Below are 19,102 nucleotides of genomic sequence, written 5' to 3' on the forward strand. Positions count from 1 at the left end.
AGCCACCAGGGGGAGCCTTGAAACCATCACCAACTCGATCCCACTCACCCCACCAATTCCAATACTCTGTAACCCCCCCCCACATTTCACACCCCCCTCCAATCAGTCACCCCCAGGGGGCGGCTTTTAACTCTTTATTTCCCAAGCATAATTGGGTGGGGGTAGGGGGGCACAGATCTTGAGAGGACCGAGTCAGAGTCTTGGAGGGGGCATCTCGGAGCTTTCAATGGGGGGGACAGAGCGGGAAGAGGAGGGTTCCCAGCTGCCCCAGGTGCTGTGGCATGGGGTGGGAGGAGGGAGGGGGCTCTCAATGGATTTTGGAGGGGGCAGAACCCCTGGCAGTGGGGCTGAGAAGGAGCTGGGATGGTGTGGGGGCAGGGTGTGGGCGTTAGAGAGAAGGTCTCAGAGCTGCTGGAGGATGGGAGGGGTCCCAGGGCTGGGCTGGGGGGCTCTAGGGGGGCCCTGAGAGCTGGGTCAGGGACCTAGGCCCCGGGCAGCGGGGAGGGGCTCGGGGGGGGGGGGTCTCAGAGCAGCAGGGCGAGGGGCAGGGCGATCCCCAGTACCCCCCAGGCCGGGCGGGCCCCTCCGTTGCAGAGGTCGCTGGAGCAGCAGGCCGTGGAGTAGGTGAAATTGGCCCCCAGCAGCCAGCGCATCCCCCGGGCCCCGCAGAGCTTGGCCTCCCCACAGCTCTTCTCATAGACGACCAGCTCCAGGGCACCTGGGGGGCAGGGGAGGGAGGGCATGAGATGGAGACCGAGTGCAGCCCCTGCCCCTTCCCACCCCCTGCGGCCGGGGATCCCACCGCTGACACCATCAACCTGACCCAGTAACCCCGGCTCAGCCCGCTGAGCCCGTCTGCCCCGGTCGCCTGGCTCCCTGCTGTACTGCTGAAATCCAGTAGCAGGGAGTTCCACAGGCACCACTGTGTCCCGCTCCCCCCGGCACGAAGACTGACCTCTGCGTCCCATGGCGACCGAGGTGAGGCAGCGCTGCGTTGGGGCGCAGGGGGTGACGAACTTCAGGCAGTCCAGGGGCGCGATGGTGGGGAACAGGCAGGTGTAGCAGCGCAAGGCCTCCCCTAGAGGGGAGGGGGAGAATGAGTGAACCCAGGCGTCCGGGCTGGGGAACAGGACCCAGGTGTCTGGTCCCTGTGGAGGGGCTGCAATTGGCCAGAGTGGCCACCAGGGGGCAGCGCAACCCACATGAAAGGGAGCGGCCCTGAGAGCATGTGACTAAAGAAACCATTAATGGGACTGGAAAGTGCCCCTCACTCCCGACCCGCAGCCCCTTGACCCCCAGCCCTGCCGGTGCCCCTCACTCCCAACCCGCAGCCCCCTGCTAGCCCAGCTCTGCCCCCCCAGCCCTGCCGGTGCCCCTCACTCCCGACCCACAGCCCCCTGCTAGCCCAGCCCTGCCCCCCCAGCCCTGCCGGTGCCCCTCACTCCTGATCCGCAGCCCCCTGCTAGCCCAGCCCTGCTGGTGCCCCTCACTCCCGACCCGCCGCCCCCCACTGAGTTTTCCCGAGATGGCCAGAGCTTGAGACCTGACCCGCTCACGCCATCTCCGACCCCCCCATCGCCCAGAGTTGATCCCAGGCCCGGCTGCGCTTCCCGCTCACCAGCTGGCAAAGCGAGCAACCCCCCCAGCAAGGCCAAGCCCATGGCTGTGTTCATGGCTCCGTCCGTCCGGCGTCTGTCCACCTCCTCGTCCCTCCCGTCTCCAAATGCCTGTGGGTCTGAGTCCTGGGGTGGGGCGGGGGCACCCGATTGCACCCTCCCCCACTGTCATGCTGCTAATGAAAGACCAGCGCCCGCCAATTAATGCTGCAATGCGATTGCCCGCCCTAGGCTAGCAGCGGGCTGGGGAAGGCCGAGTGAAAGGCCGGTGACGCTGCTGTTGTCCGGCATCCTGGTTTAAGGCGGGGCCCAGGGCTGCCCTGGCCTGACCCTGGGGTCTCTCCACGAGACACCCCAGCTCAATTTCGTGACAGGGAGTGGTCGCCCTTACACTGCTGGAGCGAAGAGCCCGTTCCCATGTATCCGTTCCCCAGGTGGGTCCTGAGAGCAGGGATCCCGCCAGCCTGTCATCTTCCCTGTCAGCGTGAAATCGATGGCATGCCGGGAGCCTCTGGTGGAGGCAGGTTTTTCTAGACCTCGAATCGTCTTCTCTGAGCCCTTGGCAATTCATCGACGTCCCTCCAGAGCCCGGCGATGCGTTGGCCTCGCCGCGTCACTCACCAGCCCCCTGGTTACTGCCACGATCCTCCTTGGACAGCGTGCGCTAGAGGGGACATGACACACACTCGCCAAGTGGGCCAGGAGAGTTTGCCACATGCACTCAGCCCTGTTCGGTATCCTGTAATTGTGGCTGTGGGTTGGGAGTGAGGGGCACCGGCAGAGCTGAGAGGGGGCAGGGCTGGGGGGGGGCAGGGGCTGTGGGTCGGGAGTGAGGGGCACCGAGCTGTGAGGGAGGCAGGGCTGGGCTAGCAGGGGCTGTGGGTCGGGAGTGAGGGGCACCGGCAGGGCTGGGCTAGCAGGGGGCTGCGGGTCGGGAGTGAGGGGCACCGGCGGGGCTGTGGGGAGCAGGGCTGGGCTAGCAGGGGCTGCGGGTCGGGAGTGAGGGGCATCGGCAGAGCTGGGGGGGCAGGGCCGGGCTAGCAGGGGCTGTGGGTCGGGAGTGAGGGGCATCTGCAGAGCGGGGGGCGGGGCAGGGCTAGGCTAGCAGTGAGGGGCACCCGCACAGCTGTGTCTGTTTTAATTCTTTTTCCTTTTCCCTCCTGACAGTCACGGGGGCGGGGGCCGGGGGGGTCCCATCTGCTGAGCCGGAAATTAGCAGAGGAAGGCGAGTCAGAGATGAGCTATTTCCCCTGGGGAGGTGGGGGGGGGGGGGGGCATGTTGAAGGAAGCATGAAGCGGGGGAGGGGCTGTTCATCCATTTACCACCCTACAGGAAAAGGGGCCCCATGGGGATTTCCTGCCAGGGGAACCCCCATCCCCAAAGATATCGCCCCTCCCCTGCTGAAACTCCTGTTCCCCTCCGGCTGCTGTAACACCTCCCCCCCCCCGCCCCCAGTGCCCCTCACTCCCAACCAGCAGCCCCCTGCTAGCCCAGCCCTGGGGTCCCCCTGACGTTTAGGGCTGTGGGTGTCCCCTCCTGGTTCCAGGGCCCCCCCCCAGAAGAGATACCGTCTGTCTCTCCCCTGCCACATGTAGGTGCCCAAGGACATGGGAGGAGGTGGGGGGGATCCCGCCGTGGTTTGCTCAGACATAGCCCGGGGGGGGGGGCGATTTCCCATCCCAGCTGGCCCTGAGTGTGGCTGTCTGGACCCGGGTGCGCTTCCTGCGTAACCCCGAGAGGCCAGGGCGGCCCTGCCTCGGGCAAGGGGGCAGACGGGGGGGCCCTGCCCTTGAGGGGGGGGTGTCTCTCTGAATGAGCCCTCGCTGCAGCACAGCGCCCCCTAGTGCCACCCTGGGGCATGGGCACCAGCACTGGCGGCCAGGAGAGCGCCCCCCACCCCCACTCCCTGCAGGCCAGCGCCCCCTAGCGCCGCCCTTTGCACGGCCTGGGGGCACAGAGCCTGTTGTCTCAGAACAGCTGGGCTGGCAGGGGGCTGCGGGTCGGGAGTGAGGGGCACCGGCAGAGCTGGGGGGCCCAGGGCTGGGCTAGCAGGGGTTGCGGGTCGGGAGTGAGGGGCACCGGCAGGGCTGGGGGGGGCAGGGCTGGGCTAGCAGGGGCTGCGGGTCGAGAGTGAGGGGCACCAGCAGGGCCCGGGGGGTGGGTGGGGGTTACATGGGGGGTGTGATCCCACCCCCCAAGCTGGTGTGATGACCAGCCACGCCCCCCGGGGGCAGAGCGTTAATACCTCTGCTAAGCCCTGGCCCTGAGCTGGGTCTAAATGACCCCGGGGGCGGGGCGGGGTGTAAGGGTCCCTTCTGCCCCCGCTGGCGGGGATGAGACCTGCAGCGTGGGGGGCGGGGCCTCGGCCCCCAACCTGCCTCACACCCACAACCCAGGGCCCCCCAGGTCCGTGTATCTCACTCCGCCCCCCGCAGCGTGACACCGACACACGGGATGGGGCTCCCACCGGCCACCCCACTGCTGGGACAATCCCGCGGTCTCCCGCTTCCCCCCCCCGCTGGAGACTCCCCCTCGACACACGAGGCCCGGCGCTGTGCCCCGGAGGCCCCCCCCCCCACACCCTAGCATAGCCCGGAGGTGAACACCCCCCCCACACACACACACACCCGGCCCCCACCAGCGACACCCCCCCAGAGCCAGCCGCGGGCCCGGAGCGGCTGCCGGCTGCTCCCTGCCTGAGGGGGAATGTGGCAGACGCGGCGGGGGCCAAACACAGATGGCGCGTGCGAGGAGGAGACAGCAGACGTCTCAGACAGACAGACGGACGGACGGCGAATCCCAGCCAGGAGGGACGCACAGACACACACCGCCCCCGGGAGAGGAGCCCCAGATGGCAGGGGAGCCAAACCACAACAGACACACAACAGGCTTCGAGGCAAACAAGCTCAGAGACAGACACAGCCAGCCGTCAGGGGAGCAAGGACCCCCCCCCCACACACACACCAGCCATTAGGGGGCAGCACACACACACACACACCTGCCCAAGCTTCTCCCCAGATGTTTGTGCCGACCTATCTAATAAGAGCCCTGCCATCTGTCGTTGCTGTCAGTAGGTTCCAGTGGTAACGCCGCGGCACCGTGACCCAAGGAGCTCTCAACTCCCCCGGGTGCTGGGCGACAGCACAGCAGGGCCCGTGGGAGGGACACGCTATTTGGCCAGCGAAGGTTAGTTATGTCTGAGGAAACCATCAGGGGGCCTCGGGGATTGGCTACTACTGGCCTAGAATGGCTAGCACTGGCCCATAGCAGATTTCCAGGTAGCTAAGGTAAAGGCACTTGGTTTTGTCAGACGGGAGGAGCCTCAGACCTGGGAGAGAAATTTGAGAGAGAGTCCGTGTGTCCATATGTCCGGCTCCCTGTGTCCCCCCCCGCCACTGCCCTCCCCCATTAATCTCAGACCTTTCCTTGTGTTCATAACTGATGGAATCACAGGGCCGGGCTAAGAGGGGCTGCGGGGCGGGAGTGAGGGGCACCGGCAGGGCTGGGGGGGCCAGGGCTGGGCTAGCGGGGGGCTGCGGGTCAGGAGTGAGGGGCACCGGCAGAGCTGGGGGGAGCCCAGGGCCGGGCTAGCGGGGGGCTGCGGGTCAGGAGTGAGGGGCACCGGCAGAGCTGGGGGGAGCCCAGGGCCGGGCTAGCGGGGGGCTGCGGGTCAGGAGTGAGGGGCACCGGCAGAGCTGGGGGGACCCCAGGGCCGGGGTAGCGGGGGGCTGCGGGGCGGGAGTGAGGGGCACCGGCAGAGCTGGGGGGGAGCTCAGGGCTGGGCTAGCGGGGGGCTGCGGGTCGGGAGTGAGGGGCACCGGCAGGGCTGGGGGGAGCCCAGGGCCGGGCTAGCGGGGGGCTGCGGGTCAGGAGTGAGGGGCACCGGCAGAGCTGGGGGGAGCCCAGGGCCGGGCTAGCGGGGGGCTGCGGGGCGGGAGTGAGGGGCACCGGCAGAGCTGGGGGGAGCCCAGGGCCGGGCTAGCGGGGGGCTGCGAGTCGGGAGCGAGGGGCACCGGCAGAGCTGGGGAGGAGCTCAGGGCTGGGCTGGCGGGGGGCTGCGGGTCGGGAGTGAGGGGCACCGGCAGGGCTGGGGGGAGCCCAGGGCCCGGCTGGCGGGGTGCCCCTCACTCCCGACCCGCAGCCCCTGCCCTCGCTGCCCAGCGCCCCCCCAGCACCAGGCCCAGCCCCAGCCGGGGGTGGTGCCGGAGCAGGAGCAGCCAGGGCCAGGGCCCCTCGACCAGTAGCCCCAGCGCCAGGGGCAAGAGGAGGAGCAGGGCCTGGAGCAGCCCCCCCTGCCCCATGGCGCCCGGCGGCCCCAGGAGGGGCAGGATGGGGCCCGACACCGGCTTGCCCGCGTCCTCGGCCCTGCGACTCCCGGCCCCAGAGTTCCCCTGGCCGGCTGCTGCCCGTGGGTCTGCCCCCCAGGCCGGCTCCGGGGTCCCCAGGAAAGCCCCCGGTCCCTCAATCCCAGCCCGGGGCCAGTTATGCCCTTTTTAAGGCCCTGGGGACCGAGTGGGCGGGGCCTGTGAGCGAGGGGGCGGGGCCGGGGCGGGGCCTGCCTAGCCCCGCCTCCCGGGCAGACAATGCGCTGGGGCTGGCGCTGGCGGGGCGGCCGCTTCTGGGCTCGGTGGCGGGCGAGGCCGACGCGTCCCGGGGTCCCCCCCCCCCGCTTGGCGCAGCCGGATCTCGGGGGGTCGCTGGCAGGAAACCGCCCCCAGCCCGTGGCGCGGCAGCCCCGGGGTCTTTTGGGGCGCCCCCCGGGGAGAGAGACCCCCCAACCCAGCGGCCCCCCGGATTCCGCTGGGCGGGGCGCAGGGAAGTAAGAGCGCATGGGGGGGGGGTGGATTTTTGGGGGAGGTTTGGAGAGGGGGCTGGAGCGACGGGCTGAGGGGACCTTGGAGCGGGGTTGGGTTATTTGGGGGGAGAGGATTGAATCTTTGGGAGGTGCCGGGGGGGGGGGGGGGGGAGGAGAAGGGCGCTGGGCGGGGCCGGGGGGGTCTGGGTTAAGGGTGGAGCCCTGGGGGTCTGTATGGGGGGGTGTCTGTGTGGTGGAGGATGGGGGGGGCTGTAGGGAGGACCTGGCGGGGCGGGGGGAGTTGAGAGGCGGCCGATCTATGGGGCGGGCTGGGGTGGTTTCGGGGGCGCTGAGATGGGGGCGCTGAGGGAGGGTGGGTTGGCGGACAGAGGGGCGGGGTTGGGGGGCAGAGTTACTGGGGTGCTCTGGCCCAAAGAAGGGGGGCTGGGGCATCGTCTGCGGTTTGGGGGAGACCTTTCAGGGGGTTGTGGGGTGACCGGGTGTGGGGGGTGCTGAAGATTTTGGGGTGTTGTGAAAGCTGGGGCTCTCTACCGGGGAACAGCCGTTATGGGGTGCTGTTTAGGGAGGGCTGAGCTGAGCGGGGATACTGGGGGGGGGGGCTGAGATTGTGGGGAGACCCTCTGGCAGCGGGCGGAGCTGGGAACTGCTGGGGGGCGTTGCAGTATTTGGGGGTGATCCAGAGGCGGTAGCTGCGTTGTTTGGAGACCGAGGGAGGGTACTGGGTGGGGCACAGAGGGTCTAGGGCTTAGAGCAGGGGGGCTGGGAGCCCGGACTCCTGGGTTCTCTCCCCGGCTCTAGGTGGGTGCTGGGCTGTGCTGTGTGGGAGCAGGGGGGGCTGGGAGCCCGGACTCCTGGGTTCTCTCCCCGGCTCTGGGTGGGGGCTGGGAGCCCGGACCCCTGGGTTCTCTCTCTGGCTCTGGGTGGGGGCTGGGCTCTGCTGTGCTGGGTGGGAGCAGGGCGGGCTGGGAGCCCGGACTCCTGGGTTCTCTCCCTGGGTGTGGCGGGTCGGAGCAGGGAAGTTGAGGAAGGAGAAGCGCCCCCCCCCCCCCCCCCCACTCAGTGGAAGGAGCCAGATTGATTATTTATGGTCCTAGGGGACAAATCCTCCCAAAAAACCCAACCTGGTGGCTGCTTTGGCGGGGGGGGGGACCTGGAGCAGCTGCCCGGAGGAGGGATCCGAAGGCCTCGGAGCTGGGCTGGGTCAGTCTGGGGAGAAAAGGGGGGAACCCCCGCCCCGGATTTCCCTGGTATGAAAATCTGCCGGGGGGGTGTGTTATTCCTTCGCTCCCTGGGCTGTTCCAAGCCTGTTTTCTCTGCTGGGCGGGGGGGGTTCATCTGCCCTGGGTCGGGGGTGTCCCTCGGTCTGACTGGGGGGGGGGGGCCTGGAAGTTTTTGTTGTCTCAGGTTGCGGCTGGGTGAAAGCAGATTGGGTTTGTGGGTGGGTGTGTTGTGTTTGGGGGGGGGGGAGAAGTGGTGGTCCCGGGGTGTGGGCTTCTGGGTGTGGTGTGTGCGCGTCTCTCTCTTCCCTGGGTTGTGTGCGTGGAGGCCTTGTGAGTTGCCGGGGGTGTGTGTGTGTGTGGCTGGCAGGGTGTGTGTGTGTCTCGCTGTGGGTTCGGCTGCCTCAAGTGGTGCGTCTCTCTCCGGGGGTGTGTGTGTGTCTCTCTGTCTAAGATTGTCTCGGGGGTGTGTGTGTGTGTGTCTAAGATTGTCTCGGGTTGTTTGTTCCTGTGTGTGTGTGTGTGTGTGTGAGAGAGAGAGAGAGAGAGAGAGAGGTTGTGTCTCTCGGGGGTGTAACAGGTAACAGGAACCAGCTGTTGCATATTTTCGGCCTGAGCGAATCTGGGCCCGGCCCCTGCCTGGCTCCCCAGACCCTGGGTGGGGGCGAGGGGGGAACGGGCCGGGAGCACCCGAGAGGCGGCCGGGGCGATCGAGTGGGGCGGGGGGGATCGGGCTGGGGGCACCCGAGAGGCGGCCGGGGCGATCGAGGGGGGGTGGGGGAGGAACGGGGCCATTGACAGGGTCCCGCCCCCCTCTGAGTCCCGGGCTGTACACAGGGCGCACTTGACAATTAGTGTCCTGACTACTGATTATTAATTAAGGCTGGTCTCACAGGCGCATCTGAAACCCCAATCGAGATGGGGGGGCCCCCACTGTGCCAGGTGCTGCACAGACCCCCCCCCCCCACCCATGGACATTGAGGTCCCTGTTGTGCCGGACACCACCCAGACCCGCCCTCCCACATCGGGCATCACGCTGTCCCCCCCCACCCCCCCGGGCTCCCCTCGCCCGTCACACTGGGCGCTGCACAGACACACAAGGAGGGGCAATTCCTGCCCCCACCAAGACCACAATTTGCATTAGAACCCAGGAGTCCTGGCTCCCAGCCTCCCCCACCCCCTGCTCTAACCGCTAACCTCCACTCCCCTCCCAGAGCCAGGGAAGGAACCCACGAGTCCAGGCTCCCTTCCCCTTCCTTTTCCTCCCCACCCCCACCTCCGGACTCCTGAGTTCTCTTTCCAGCTGGACACGGGCCCCATTGTGTGTTGGCCGCACAAACAAGTCACAGCCAGTCCCTGTCCTGAAGATAAGACAGACCGAGGGTGGGGGGAAAAACAGAGACTCAGGGACAGGAGTGATTTGCAGAAGGGCCTGGAATAGAACCCAGGAGTTCAGGCTCCCAGCCCCCCCTGCTCTAACCCACCAGCCCCCACTCCCCTCCCAGGGCCGGGCAGAGAACCCAGGAGTCCTGGCTCCCATCACCCCCCTCTCTAACCACTAGATCCTCCCCATCCCCTCCCCTCCCAGAACCGGGGAGAGAACCCAGGAGTCCTGGCTCCCATCACCCCCCTGCTCTAACCACTAGATCCCCCCACTCCCCTCCCAGACCCGGGCAGAGAACCCAGGAGTCCTGGCTCCCATCACCCCCCTGCTCTAACCACTAGACCCCCACTCCCGTCCCAGGGCTGGGGAGAGAACCCAGGAGTCCTGGCTCCCATCACCCCCCTGCTCTAACCACTAGACCCCCACTCCCGTCCCAGGGCTGGGGAGAGAACCCAGGAGTCCTGGCTCCCATCACCCCCCTGCTCTAACCACTAGACCCCCACTCCCGTCCCAGGGCCGGGGAGAGAAGCCAGGATACTACTGAGATCCTCGCTCTGGGCTCAAAGCTCTCATGGGGCGAGAGTCCCGCAGGGCATTTGGGGAGTGAGTTACCGGGGCGGGGGGTGGGGGGGAAGGAGTAGCATTGTGGGGACTGGTGGCAGATAGAGATTTTGGGGCACAGGGCAGTTAGTTTGTGTGGCTTCCAAGGGGATGAGTTTTGGGGGTCCCTGTTAGCGTGGGACTGACTCTGGGGGCAGATCGTTGGGTTGCGCAGAATTCAGGCTGATTTGTATGCCTCTTTGTCATGGACAGTTTGGGGAGACAGATTTTTAGGGTGTCTTTGAGCACCATTTGGGGGGTCCCATTCATGAGGGACAGAACTCAAAGCAGATCTTTGGGGTATGACTTGGTGGAGGGGGTGTATTTCCGAGTTTAATGGGGACAGATTTGAGGGACAGAACTCGGGGTGAATGTTAAGGCAGCAGATTTGGGGGTGGCCTTAGTGGGGGACAGGACTCAGGGTGGATCTCTGGGGTGACATTCATTGGGACAGATTTGGGGGCCCGTGTGCAAGGCAGGGAACACGAGGTGACTGAAGAAAACAGATGTGTGTAGCCTGCATTCTCGAGGGACCGAATTCAGACTGACTTTGGAGGGGCCGGGTTTCGGGGAGACAAACCCCCGGGTGGTTTTCGAGCGGATGGATGGAGCCGAGAAAACAGAACTGACCCTAACTGCGTGCATCTCTCGCTTTCTTCTCAGAAGTCTCGTTTGTGTGGACGCAATAAATAGGGTTTTTTTTCCCTCCCCAAATTCCTGGAAGGGGGGAGGGAATTTTTATTTTTATACCGCCTGGAGTGAGCGAGATCTAAGGAGAGGCAAAGAATTTCCCCTGGATTCGGGGACTCTGGGATGAAGGTTGCTTGAGCAGAGGACTTGATAGAACCCAGGTGTCCTGACTCCCAGCCCCCTCCTCCCCTCCCCCAGCTCGGGATTTGATCAGCAGATTGGCAGTCGGACAAGGCAGAATTTAACCGAGGAAGAAACCACATCGATCTGGTGTTGGAGGAAGCGAATCGGTTCCAAAGGGAAGCTGACAGACCCATGTGGAGCCCGGAAGGAAGTTAACGGGGTGACTGGCTCTAGGAAGAAATGGATCAACGTGGCGCTGAGGGGGGGCGCTGATCCGAGGCTTGGGTGCCGAGGCTGGTTGAAGGGCGATTGCTTGCTTGGGTCGTTAAAGCTAACGAGAGATCGATCGGCCCACTGTCCCGGGGTAATGGATCAGCTGCTGGGAGAAGCAGTCCCCAGGGGAAATTGATTGGCCGGTGGCCACGGCTCGGGGAAATCTGGGGCTGGAGACTCTCTCGATCAGATAACTGGGGCTTGCCGGGAAGCAGAACCCACTGGCGGAGGGATGCCCCCCGGGCGATATTGACCAGAAGATGAATGGAATTGATCAGCTGAGGGGGGAGTTGGTGCCCTGGGCGTGAAATTGATCAGAGGAAACTGAGTCATTGACTGGGAAATTGACCAGTGCCAGGGAGAAGGGGTGCTCCGGGGAGGCTTGGCCAGTTGGGTGATTTGCCCGGGGATCCGTTGAAATGGATCAGAAACGCTGCTCCGAGGGAAACTGACTTTGGGGGCTGATCGGGACTCGTTGGTTGGCCGGTGAGAGGGGAAACCCGCCAGCCGACCGGGGACCTGAGCCGGGAGGCGATTGAGCCGAGTTTCTCTTGCCCTCTGCGGGGGTTGATCGGTCTCTGCGCCTGGTGCGGAAATTGCCCGGATTGGGGCAGGGGCGATACCGACCACAGGGCTCCCAGCCATGGCTGGTCCCTCCTCCTTCGGCAGATACACCCACGCCATCGTCCGCAGCGTCCCGGACTCGCTGGGCGCCCGGCCTGCCGGGGACGGGGCGGGCCCGGCAGAGCCGGTGGACCTGGCCAAGGCACACCGGCAGTACGGGGTCTACACCGGGATCCTGCGGCAGAAGCTGGGGCTGCAGGTGATCGAGCTGGCGGCAGACGAAGGGCTGCCCCTCTCCGTGCTGGTGGAGGACGCGGCCGTGATCCAGGGCGACACGGCGCTCGTCACCCGGCCCTGGGAGCCGGCGCGGCGGGGAGAGGTAACCAGGGCGCCTGGGGTCCTTCCCCGGCTCTGGGAGGGGAGTGGGGGCTAGTGGTTAGAGCAGGGGGGCTGGGAGCCAGGACTCCTGGGTTCCTTCCCTGGCCCTGGGAGGGGAGTGGGGGCTAGTGGTTAGAGCAGGGGGGCTGGGAGCCAGGACTCCTGGGTTCCTTCCCTGGCCCTGGGAGGGGAGCAGGGTCTAGCAGTGCCAGTGCTCCCTTCGTTAAGCCATCAATTATTGTAGCGGGGGGGTGGGGGGGCTGAGGCTAATTCACCATCTGCTTCCTCCAGGGTGGCCCTCGGCCAAGCCCCCTCCCCGCCCCCCCCAGAAGAGTTTGTCGCCTGACCCTAGTTGCCGTGGCAACTGCTCATCCCAGCATGACCTCATCGGTGATGCAAAACCTCCCATAGCCTCTGGAGACCTTTGGGAAACCACCCCCAACACCCCCCCGCCGCACCCCCCTGAGCCAGCCAGTCCCCGCCCTGGGGCAGGGGGGAGCCGGCGCCCCCTAGAGGGGACAGGCCTCTGCCCCATTCCCCGCCCCCCTGAGCCAGCCAGTCCTCGCCCTGGGGCTGGATGGGAGCCGGCGCCCCCTAGAGGGGACAGGCCCCTGCCCCATTCCCCGCCCCCCTGAGCCAGCCAGTCCCCGCCCTGGGGCAGGGGGGAGCCGGCGCCCCCTAGAGGGGACAGGCCTCTGCCCCATTCCCCGCCCCCCTGAGCCAGCCAGTCCCCGCCCTGGGGCTGGATGGGAGCCGGCGCCCCCTAGAGGGGACAGGCCCCTGCCCCATTCCCCGCCCCCCGGAGCCAGCCAGTCCCCGCCCTGGGGCTGGATGGGAGCTGGCGCCCCCTAGAGGGGACAGGCCCCTGCCCCATTCCCCGCCCCCCTGAGCCAGCCAATCCCCGCCCTGGGGCTGGATGGGAGCCGGCGCCCCTAGAGGGGACAGGCCCCTGCCCCATTCCCCGCCCCCCTGAGCCAGCCAGTCCCCGCCCTGGGGCTGGATGGGAGCCGGCGCCCCTAGAGGGCACAGGCCCCTGCCCCATTCCCCGCCCCCCGGAGCCAGCCAGTCCCCGCCCTGGGGCAGGGGGGAGCCGGCGCCCCCTAGAGGGGACAGGCCCCTGCCCCATTCCCCGCCCCCCTGAGCCAGCCAGTCCCCGCCCTGGGGCCGGGGGGAGCCGGCGCCCCCTAGAGGGGACAGGCCCCTGCCCCATTCCCCGCCCCCCTGAGCCAGCCAGTCCCCGCCCTGGGGCAGGGGGGAGCCGGCGCCCCCTAGAGGGGACAGGCCCCTGCCCCATTCCCCGCCCCCCTGAGCCAGCCAGTCCCCGCCCTGGGGCCGGGTGGGAGCCGGCGCCCCCTAGAGGGGACAGGCCCCTGCCCCATTCCCTGCCCCCCTGAGCCAGCCAGTCCCCGCCCTGGGGCAGGGGGGAGCTGGCGCCCCCTAGAGGGGACAGGCCCCTGCCCCATTCCCCGCCCCCCGGAGCCAGCCAGTCCCCGCCCTGGGGCAGGGGGGAGCCGGCGCCCCCTAGAGGGGACAGGCCCCTGCCCCATTCCCCGCCCCCCTGAGCCAGCCAGTCCCCGCCCTGGGGCAGGGGGGAGCCGGCGCCCCCTAGAGGGGACAGGCCCCTGCCCCATTCCCCGCCCCCCTGAGCCAGCCAGTCCCCGCCCTGGGGCCGGATGGGAGCCGGTGCAGGCCCAGTGCCCCATTCCCCGCCCCCCTGAGCCAGCCAGTCCCCGCCCTGGGGCCGGATGGGAGCCGGCACCCCCTAGAGGGGACAGGCCCCTGCCCCATTCCCCGCCCCCCTGAGCCAGCCAGTCCCCGCCCTGGGGCCGGGTGGGAGCCGGCGCCCCCTAGAGGGGACAGGCCCCTGCCCCATTCCCTGCCCCCCTGAGCCAGCCAGTCCCCGCCCTGGGGCAGGGGGGAGCTGGCGCCCCCTAGAGGGGACAGGCCCCTGCCCCATTCCCCGCCCCCCGGAGCCAGCCAGTCCCCGCCCTGGGGCAGGGGGGAGCCGGCGCCCCCTAGAGGGGACAGGCCCCTGCCCCATTCCCCGCCCCCCTGAGCCAGCCAGTCCCCGCCCCGGGGCCGGGGGGAGCCGGCGCCCCCTAGAGGGGACAGGCCCCTGCCCCATTCCCCGCCCCCCTGAGCCAGCCAGTCCCCGCCCTGGGGCCGGATGGGAGCCGGCGCCCCTAGAGGGGACAGGCCCCTGCCCCATTCCCCGCCCCCCTGAGCCAGCCAGTCCCCGCCCTGGGGCCGGATGGGAGCCGGCCCCCCTAGAGGGGACAGGCCCCTGCCCCATTCCCCGCCCCCCTGAGCCAGCCAGTCCCCGCCCTGGGGCCGGATGGGAGCCGGCCCCCCTAGAGGGGACAGGCCCCTGCCCCATTCCCCGCCCCCCTGAGCCAGCCAGTCCCCGCCCTGGGGCCGGATGGGAGCCGGCCCCCCTTACATTTTGATCCTGATGAGCCGCTCTTACCCTGGGATCTGGGTGGACCTTGTTGGCTGAAGACTAACGACCCCTTACCGGAAACACAGGGTGGGGGAGGGGCGGGGGGAGCTCCTGGCTACTCCAGTCCTGGCCTCTCCCAGCAGGGGGCGCTGTGGGGAGCGGGGCGGCGGGGACGGGGGGTGGGCTCCTGGCTACTCCAGCCCCGGCTCTGTTCCCTGAATTCCCGGCCGGATAAACCCCGGCTCAGCTCTGGCTATTTTAGGAGACGCCCCAGGGAGGTTTCTCCAAACAGCTGCTGATGCCTTGGTCCAGACCCAGGGCTTTCCCGGCACGTTTCCCCCCCACGCTTTGTGGCCCCGTCTCTTGGGTTCCCTCCCCCCCACACCCCAGCTCTGGGGCACAGCTGGCCAGCCCCCCCTCCGGCCCTGGCTGAGCGAGTCGCTTCCGAGCTGGGGGGGTGATGGGACGGGACGCTTTGAATCGGGCCGGCCCCGCGATCTCTGCTAACCCGGCTTCCCCGAGTTAGAGGGGTGCCCTGGAATGTGATGCGGTTGCGCCCCCCGGAGGCAATAACGTGCAACGCACCTGGATGGGCGGCCGAGGACTCGAGGGCCAATGTTTCCCTTTAGCTCCTCCCAGCAGACGAGGCAGCGAGCTGGCGAAATATCCCGGCGTTGGCTGGAGCGGCTCCTAGTCCGTGGGACGGCTGGGGCTCATTTTCCCTGGCCCCCTTGGAAGTCATCTAGAGGGGACAGGCCCCGTGCCCCATTCCCTGCCCTCCGAGCCAAGCAGTCCCCTGCCTTGGGGCCAGATCTGAGCCGGCGCCCCCTAGAGGTTAAGGGCCCCGTGCCCCATTCTCAGCCCCCCTGAGCCAGCCTGTCCCTGCCCTGGGACTGGATAGGAGCCAGTGCCCCCTTGAGGGGGAAAAAACCCCATGTCCCGTTTCCCACCCTCCTGAGCCAGCCCGTGTTGCTGAACCTTGCCGGGTAGTAGCATCTCTGGAGCTCGTGAGCTGAATGCCACGGGATGAGGGCACACACGGGCGGGGTAGGTTGGGGACGTGGAAGAGGGGATGTTGGCACTCGTTTCTGAAGCCCCACAATCTCTTCCTGGTGTTGGGTGTAGGCCGCTAAAGCCTGCCTAGAAGTAGTGAAGTTTGAGGCCTAGGTTGGGAGCCGTGGGGCCGGGTCAATGGGCCTGCATCATTGGGGCTGGTTGGGTAGGGCGAGAATGTCCACTGGGGTCACCGGGGAGGGGGTGTTGGCAGCCATTTCTGGACCCTCACAATCTCTTCTTGATGTTGGGTGTAGGCCGCTGAAGCCTGCCTCGTAGTAGCAGTGCCAGAGGCCTGGATTGGGAGCCATTGGATGGGGTCAAAGAGCACGTGTTGGCAGGGTTGGTTGGGGAGGACAAGGGTTTCAACTGGGGGGTGCCAGCAAGGGGGTGTTGGTGGCCATTTTGGAACCCTCACAATCTCTCTCTCCTTGGGTGTAGGCCCTGAAGCCTGCCTGGTAGTTAGTCTCATGGGGTTGCTAAGGGATGGGCCAGTGGGATGGGGAAGTGTAGGGGAATCCCCTGAAAGAGTTAATCTCTGTTGTTGGGGGTGGGGTGGGGGGCCCGATCCAGATCATCAGCATTAAGAAGGTCCTGGAGGAGCTGAAGATGCGGGTGGTGGAAGTGACGGATGACGGGGCCACCTTGGATGGCAGTGACGTGCTCTTCACAGGTGAGCGCCCCACCCCTGGCAACGGGAGGGCACGTAGCTTGTACCCTGGGTGTGAACCAGCAGGGGGTGATGTGGAGCAAACTGCCTTCTATTCCCAGAGCAGGGGATAGAACCCAGGAGTCCTGGCTCCCTTCCCCCCCCCGCTTCATTCGAAAGGCATTGATCAATTCCTGACTGCACTGGGAGGTTGGTTTTGGGGGGAGGGGGACTGATGGTGCATGGGGAGGTGGGGCTGGTGGGGTAGCAAATGGGTCATCCGAGGGGCCAGCTCCAGCTGGGGAGTACCTGAGTGAAGCCAAAGCAATGGGAGCTAATTTGGCCATGGCATCTCGAGGGTTAATGAGTCTTGTCCCGCCCGTTCCTGTCTCCTTACAGGTCGAGAGTTCTTTGTGGGCATCTCCAAATGGACCAATCACAGAGGGGCGGAGATGGTGGCGGATGCTTTTCGGGTGAGCTGGAATTTTCGCAGGGTCAGGGAGAGAACCCAGGAGTCCTGGCTCCCACCCTGCAACTCTCCCTTTTCCCAGGGCTGGCAGAGCTGGGATCCATGCATGGTTTTTTTTTTTCTCCCCCTTCCCCGTGTGCCAGGATTTTGCTGTCTCTACTGTGCCCGTGGCGGGCTCCTCCCATCTGAAGAGTTTCTGTAGCATGGCTGGGCCGGACACAGTGGCCATCGGAAGCAGTGAGGCTGCCAAGAAAGCCATGAGGGTAACAGGGCCTATCCTGGGCTGGCCGAGCCCAGGGGGGCTGAGGTGTGGTGGGAGCAGTGGGATACTGGGCTGGGTGGGCCCCGGGGGCTGAGTTGTGGTAGTAGAGGTGGGACACCAGGCTGGGTGGGCTCAAGGGGTTGACCTGTGGTGAGAGCGGTGGGATACTGGGCTGGGTGGGCTCAGGGGGCTGAGCTGTGGTGGCAGCGGTAGGATACCAGGCCGGGTGGGCCCAGGGCACTGATCTGAGGACTGCGTGGAGGAGGGGGGACACCAGGCCCTGCTCTCACCCCCATTGGCCCCACCCCCAGACCATGGAGCAGCTGACCGATCACCACTACGACACGCTGACGGTGCCGGACGACCCCGCTGGGAACTGCGTCTACGTGCGGCTGGGGCCCAAGGGCAGCGCCCTGCTACACCGCAGCCCCGAGGAGTTCCCCAACAGCCTGCAGGTGAGGGGGCGGGGTGGTGGCGGAGCTGTATGGCCGCTGGGGGCGGGGCTAAAGGCTTTGTTGAATGGAGGGTTCATGGGCACGCCTTAAGGCCCTGCTGGGGGTGGATGGGGGTGGTTTGGGGTCCCTGGGCGGGACTTAAGGATCAGTGGGGGTTGGATGGGGTTGGGGTTGGGCTTAGGCCTGCAGTGAGGGTGGGGGCAGAGTGCCAGGGTGTGTTGCTTGTGGGGGGGGTCAGGGGTGGAGTTTGCAGCTGCAGGCTGGGAGGGGGTGGGGCAGGGGGTGGGGCTTTGAGAACAGGGGCTTTCTTGGGCGGGGCTCAGGGTTGGACTGGGTGGGGTTCACGGGGGAGGGGAGATGGGTCTGGGGCAAGACTTGAGGTGGGTGGGGGCGTGGCATGTGGCTTTAGGGGCGGAGCTAGGAGTGAGTGGGGGCAGGGCATGGGGGTTTGGGGTAGGAGTGGGCAGGGGAATTTGTGACTGGGTCCTGGGGACAAGGTTAGGAGTGGGTGGGGGCGTGGCTTGGGAATCTGGGGGTGGGGCTAGGAGTGGCTGAGGCAGGGCATGGGGGATCTGGAGACCTGGGGGCGGAGTTTGGGATAGGAGGGCGGGGCATGTGCAACTGGGGGTGGGGCATAGGGGATCAGTGATGTGGAGTGAATGGGGGCAGGGCTTGGCGATCTGGAGGCGGGGTTTAGGGTAGGAGGGCGGGGCTAGGAGTGGGTGGGGCTGTCGATGGAAAGGACGTGGCATAGAAATGGCTTCTCCTTACCCACAATGCTTTGCACCCCCCAAACTGACCCTTGTCTCTCCCCACAGCCCTTCCAGAAGCTGTCCGACCTCACCCTGATCCCCGTCGCCTGCAGCGAGGTGGCCAAGCTGGGGGGGGCCCTCAGCTCCTGCTCCCTTCTCATCAACAAGAAGCTCGACCGCTAGTGCCTCCAGCCCCCCCACCAGCTACATGGGGGAGCCCCCTGACCCCTCCCCATCCTCCCTGTATGCCCCACATCTTACCCAGCCCACGCCCTGCACCCCCTAACCTCAGGGTGCCCCTCAACTCGCTGCCCCCTATCTGGGAAGTGGCATTCACCCTTCCCCTGCATTGCCCCCTCACCTGCCTGGAAAGTGGGGTTCCCCTGATCCCCCAAAAGCCTAGCCTCAGACACAGCCTGGGGAATATTTGGAACCTCCCACATCATGTGTTGTGGATCCTGAAAATAATGGGGTCCTACCTTCTTGGGAAGTGGAGAGCAGGGGGCTGGGTACCCCATTAGCAGGAGAGGGTGGAAGGCCCATTAGGTGGGGCCCCCCAAAGTGTTGGGGAACCCTTTGTTCCTTTTCAGGGAGGGGAAACAGTGGGTGGGACCCATCTATACTTAGTGGGTGGCCTGGGGAGGGAGGGGTTAGAGCCCACCCTCATATGGGGCTTGGGGAACCCAGCTATGTCCTGCTAGGATAGTGGAAGGTTTGGGGGACCCTGATTTATGATGCCACCATGGGGAGGGGGTTTGAGGGACACCACTATGTTATACCACACAATGGGGACCCCAGTATTGAAGCCACGGCACTGGAGGACCTCGGATACCTGAGATCCCTGAATTAGGGGAGACCTTTCACTGTGGTTAGGATCTTCCAGCCCACTGCTGCCTCCCCCCCCCACCCCCCCAGCCATTCATCCACTAATCTATGGTGCTGGTGTTTTGGGGGTTAGCCCTCTTACCCCCTGAAACACAACTCGCTCCCCACTGCCACACCCCTATAGTACAACCCCTTCCCCCGTTGGCTGTAGTGACTGTGGGTCGGTGGGACTGATCATTGGTGGGAGCGCTGGGATACCAGGCTGGATAAGTCTGCTGTGGGGCCGGTGGGGATCCCAGACCTTTAGCTATGTAAGGGTGACTGCCCCCCCAAGACAGGGGTGCCTTGTGTGTGTGTGTTAGAGTAGTTAGGGGGGCTCCTAGGACCCCCTGTGATGTGGAGTAGGAGCGCCCCCTAGGGCAGAGCTAGGGTGTTTAGCTTCTCACTGCCTCTGAGATCCATGACACAATAAAGAATTGAACCAATTTAGCCCCCTCAGAGTGGTGTCTCAATTGGGGGGGACCCGTACCCCACT

At 66.5% G+C, this 19,102-nt stretch overlaps 2 protein-coding genes across 4 annotated transcripts; one reads left to right on the forward strand and one right to left on the reverse strand.

The window, feature by feature from the left end:
- Positions 1–129: 129 nt before the first annotated feature.
- LOC114022028 lies at positions 130–4,942 on the reverse strand. 3 transcript variants are annotated; one of them, XM_043528935.1, is made up of 4 exons: positions 4,616–4,942; positions 2,238–2,280; positions 956–1,078; positions 130–718 (listed from the first exon to the last, which is right to left on the reverse strand). In XM_043528935.1, exons 1-4 carry the CDS (start codon positions 4,670–4,672, stop codon positions 525–527), a joined length of 417 nt encoding a protein of 138 aa, XP_043384870.1. In that variant the 5' UTR covers positions 4,673–4,942; the 3' UTR covers positions 130–524. The 3 variants fall into 3 exon arrangements, with proteins under 3 accessions (XP_043384870.1, XP_043384871.1, XP_037770141.1); XM_043528936.1 differs by lacking the exons at positions 2,238–2,280; positions 4,616–4,942 and adding an exon at positions 2,008–2,227; XM_037914213.2 differs by lacking the exons at positions 2,238–2,280; positions 4,616–4,942 and adding an exon at positions 1,619–1,988.
- Positions 4,943–6,196: 1,254 nt separating this feature from the next.
- Positions 6,197–19,056, forward strand: DDAH2 (dimethylarginine dimethylaminohydrolase 2). The gene is made up of 7 exons (XM_037914226.2): positions 6,197–6,436; positions 10,298–11,663; positions 15,729–15,828; positions 16,204–16,277; positions 16,417–16,536; positions 16,847–16,990; positions 17,809–19,056. The coding sequence occupies exons 2-7, from the start codon at positions 11,364–11,366 to the stop codon at positions 17,923–17,925; spliced, it is 855 nt and encodes a 284-aa protein (XP_037770154.1). The 5' UTR covers positions 6,197–6,436; positions 10,298–11,363; the 3' UTR covers positions 17,926–19,056.
- The last annotated feature ends 46 nt before the right edge of the window (positions 19,057–19,102 follow it).

The sequence above is a fragment of the Chelonia mydas genome, chromosome 14 (assembly GCF_015237465.2).
Source record: "Chelonia mydas isolate rCheMyd1 chromosome 14, rCheMyd1.pri.v2, whole genome shotgun sequence".
In the NCBI taxonomy this organism is placed as follows: domain Eukaryota; kingdom Metazoa; phylum Chordata; order Testudines; family Cheloniidae; genus Chelonia; species Chelonia mydas.

Coding starts and splice junctions, on each gene's coding strand:
- DDAH2 (XM_037914226.2), top strand. CDS start 11,364: ATGGCTGGTCCCTCCTCCTTCGGCAGATACACCCACGCCATCGTCCGC. Junction 15,829..16,203: donor CAGTGACGTGCTCTTCACAG/GTGAGCGCCCCA, acceptor GTCTCCTTACAG/GTCGAGAGTTCTTTGTGGGC. Junction 16,991..17,808: donor AGTTCCCCAACAGCCTGCAG/GTGAGGGGGCGG, acceptor CTCTCCCCACAG/CCCTTCCAGAAGCTGTCCGA.
- LOC114022028 (XM_043528935.1), bottom strand. CDS start 4,672: ATGGCAGGGCTCTTATTAGATAGGTCGGCACAAACATCTGGGGAGAAG. Junction 2,281..4,615: donor CTGGGGAGAAGCTTGGGCAG/GTGTGTGTGTGT, acceptor TGTCCCCTCTAG/CGCACGCTGTCCAAGGAGGA. Junction 719..955: donor GGTCGCCATGGGACGCAGAG/GTCAGTCTTCGT, acceptor CCTGCCCCCCAG/GTGCCCTGGAGCTGGTCGTC.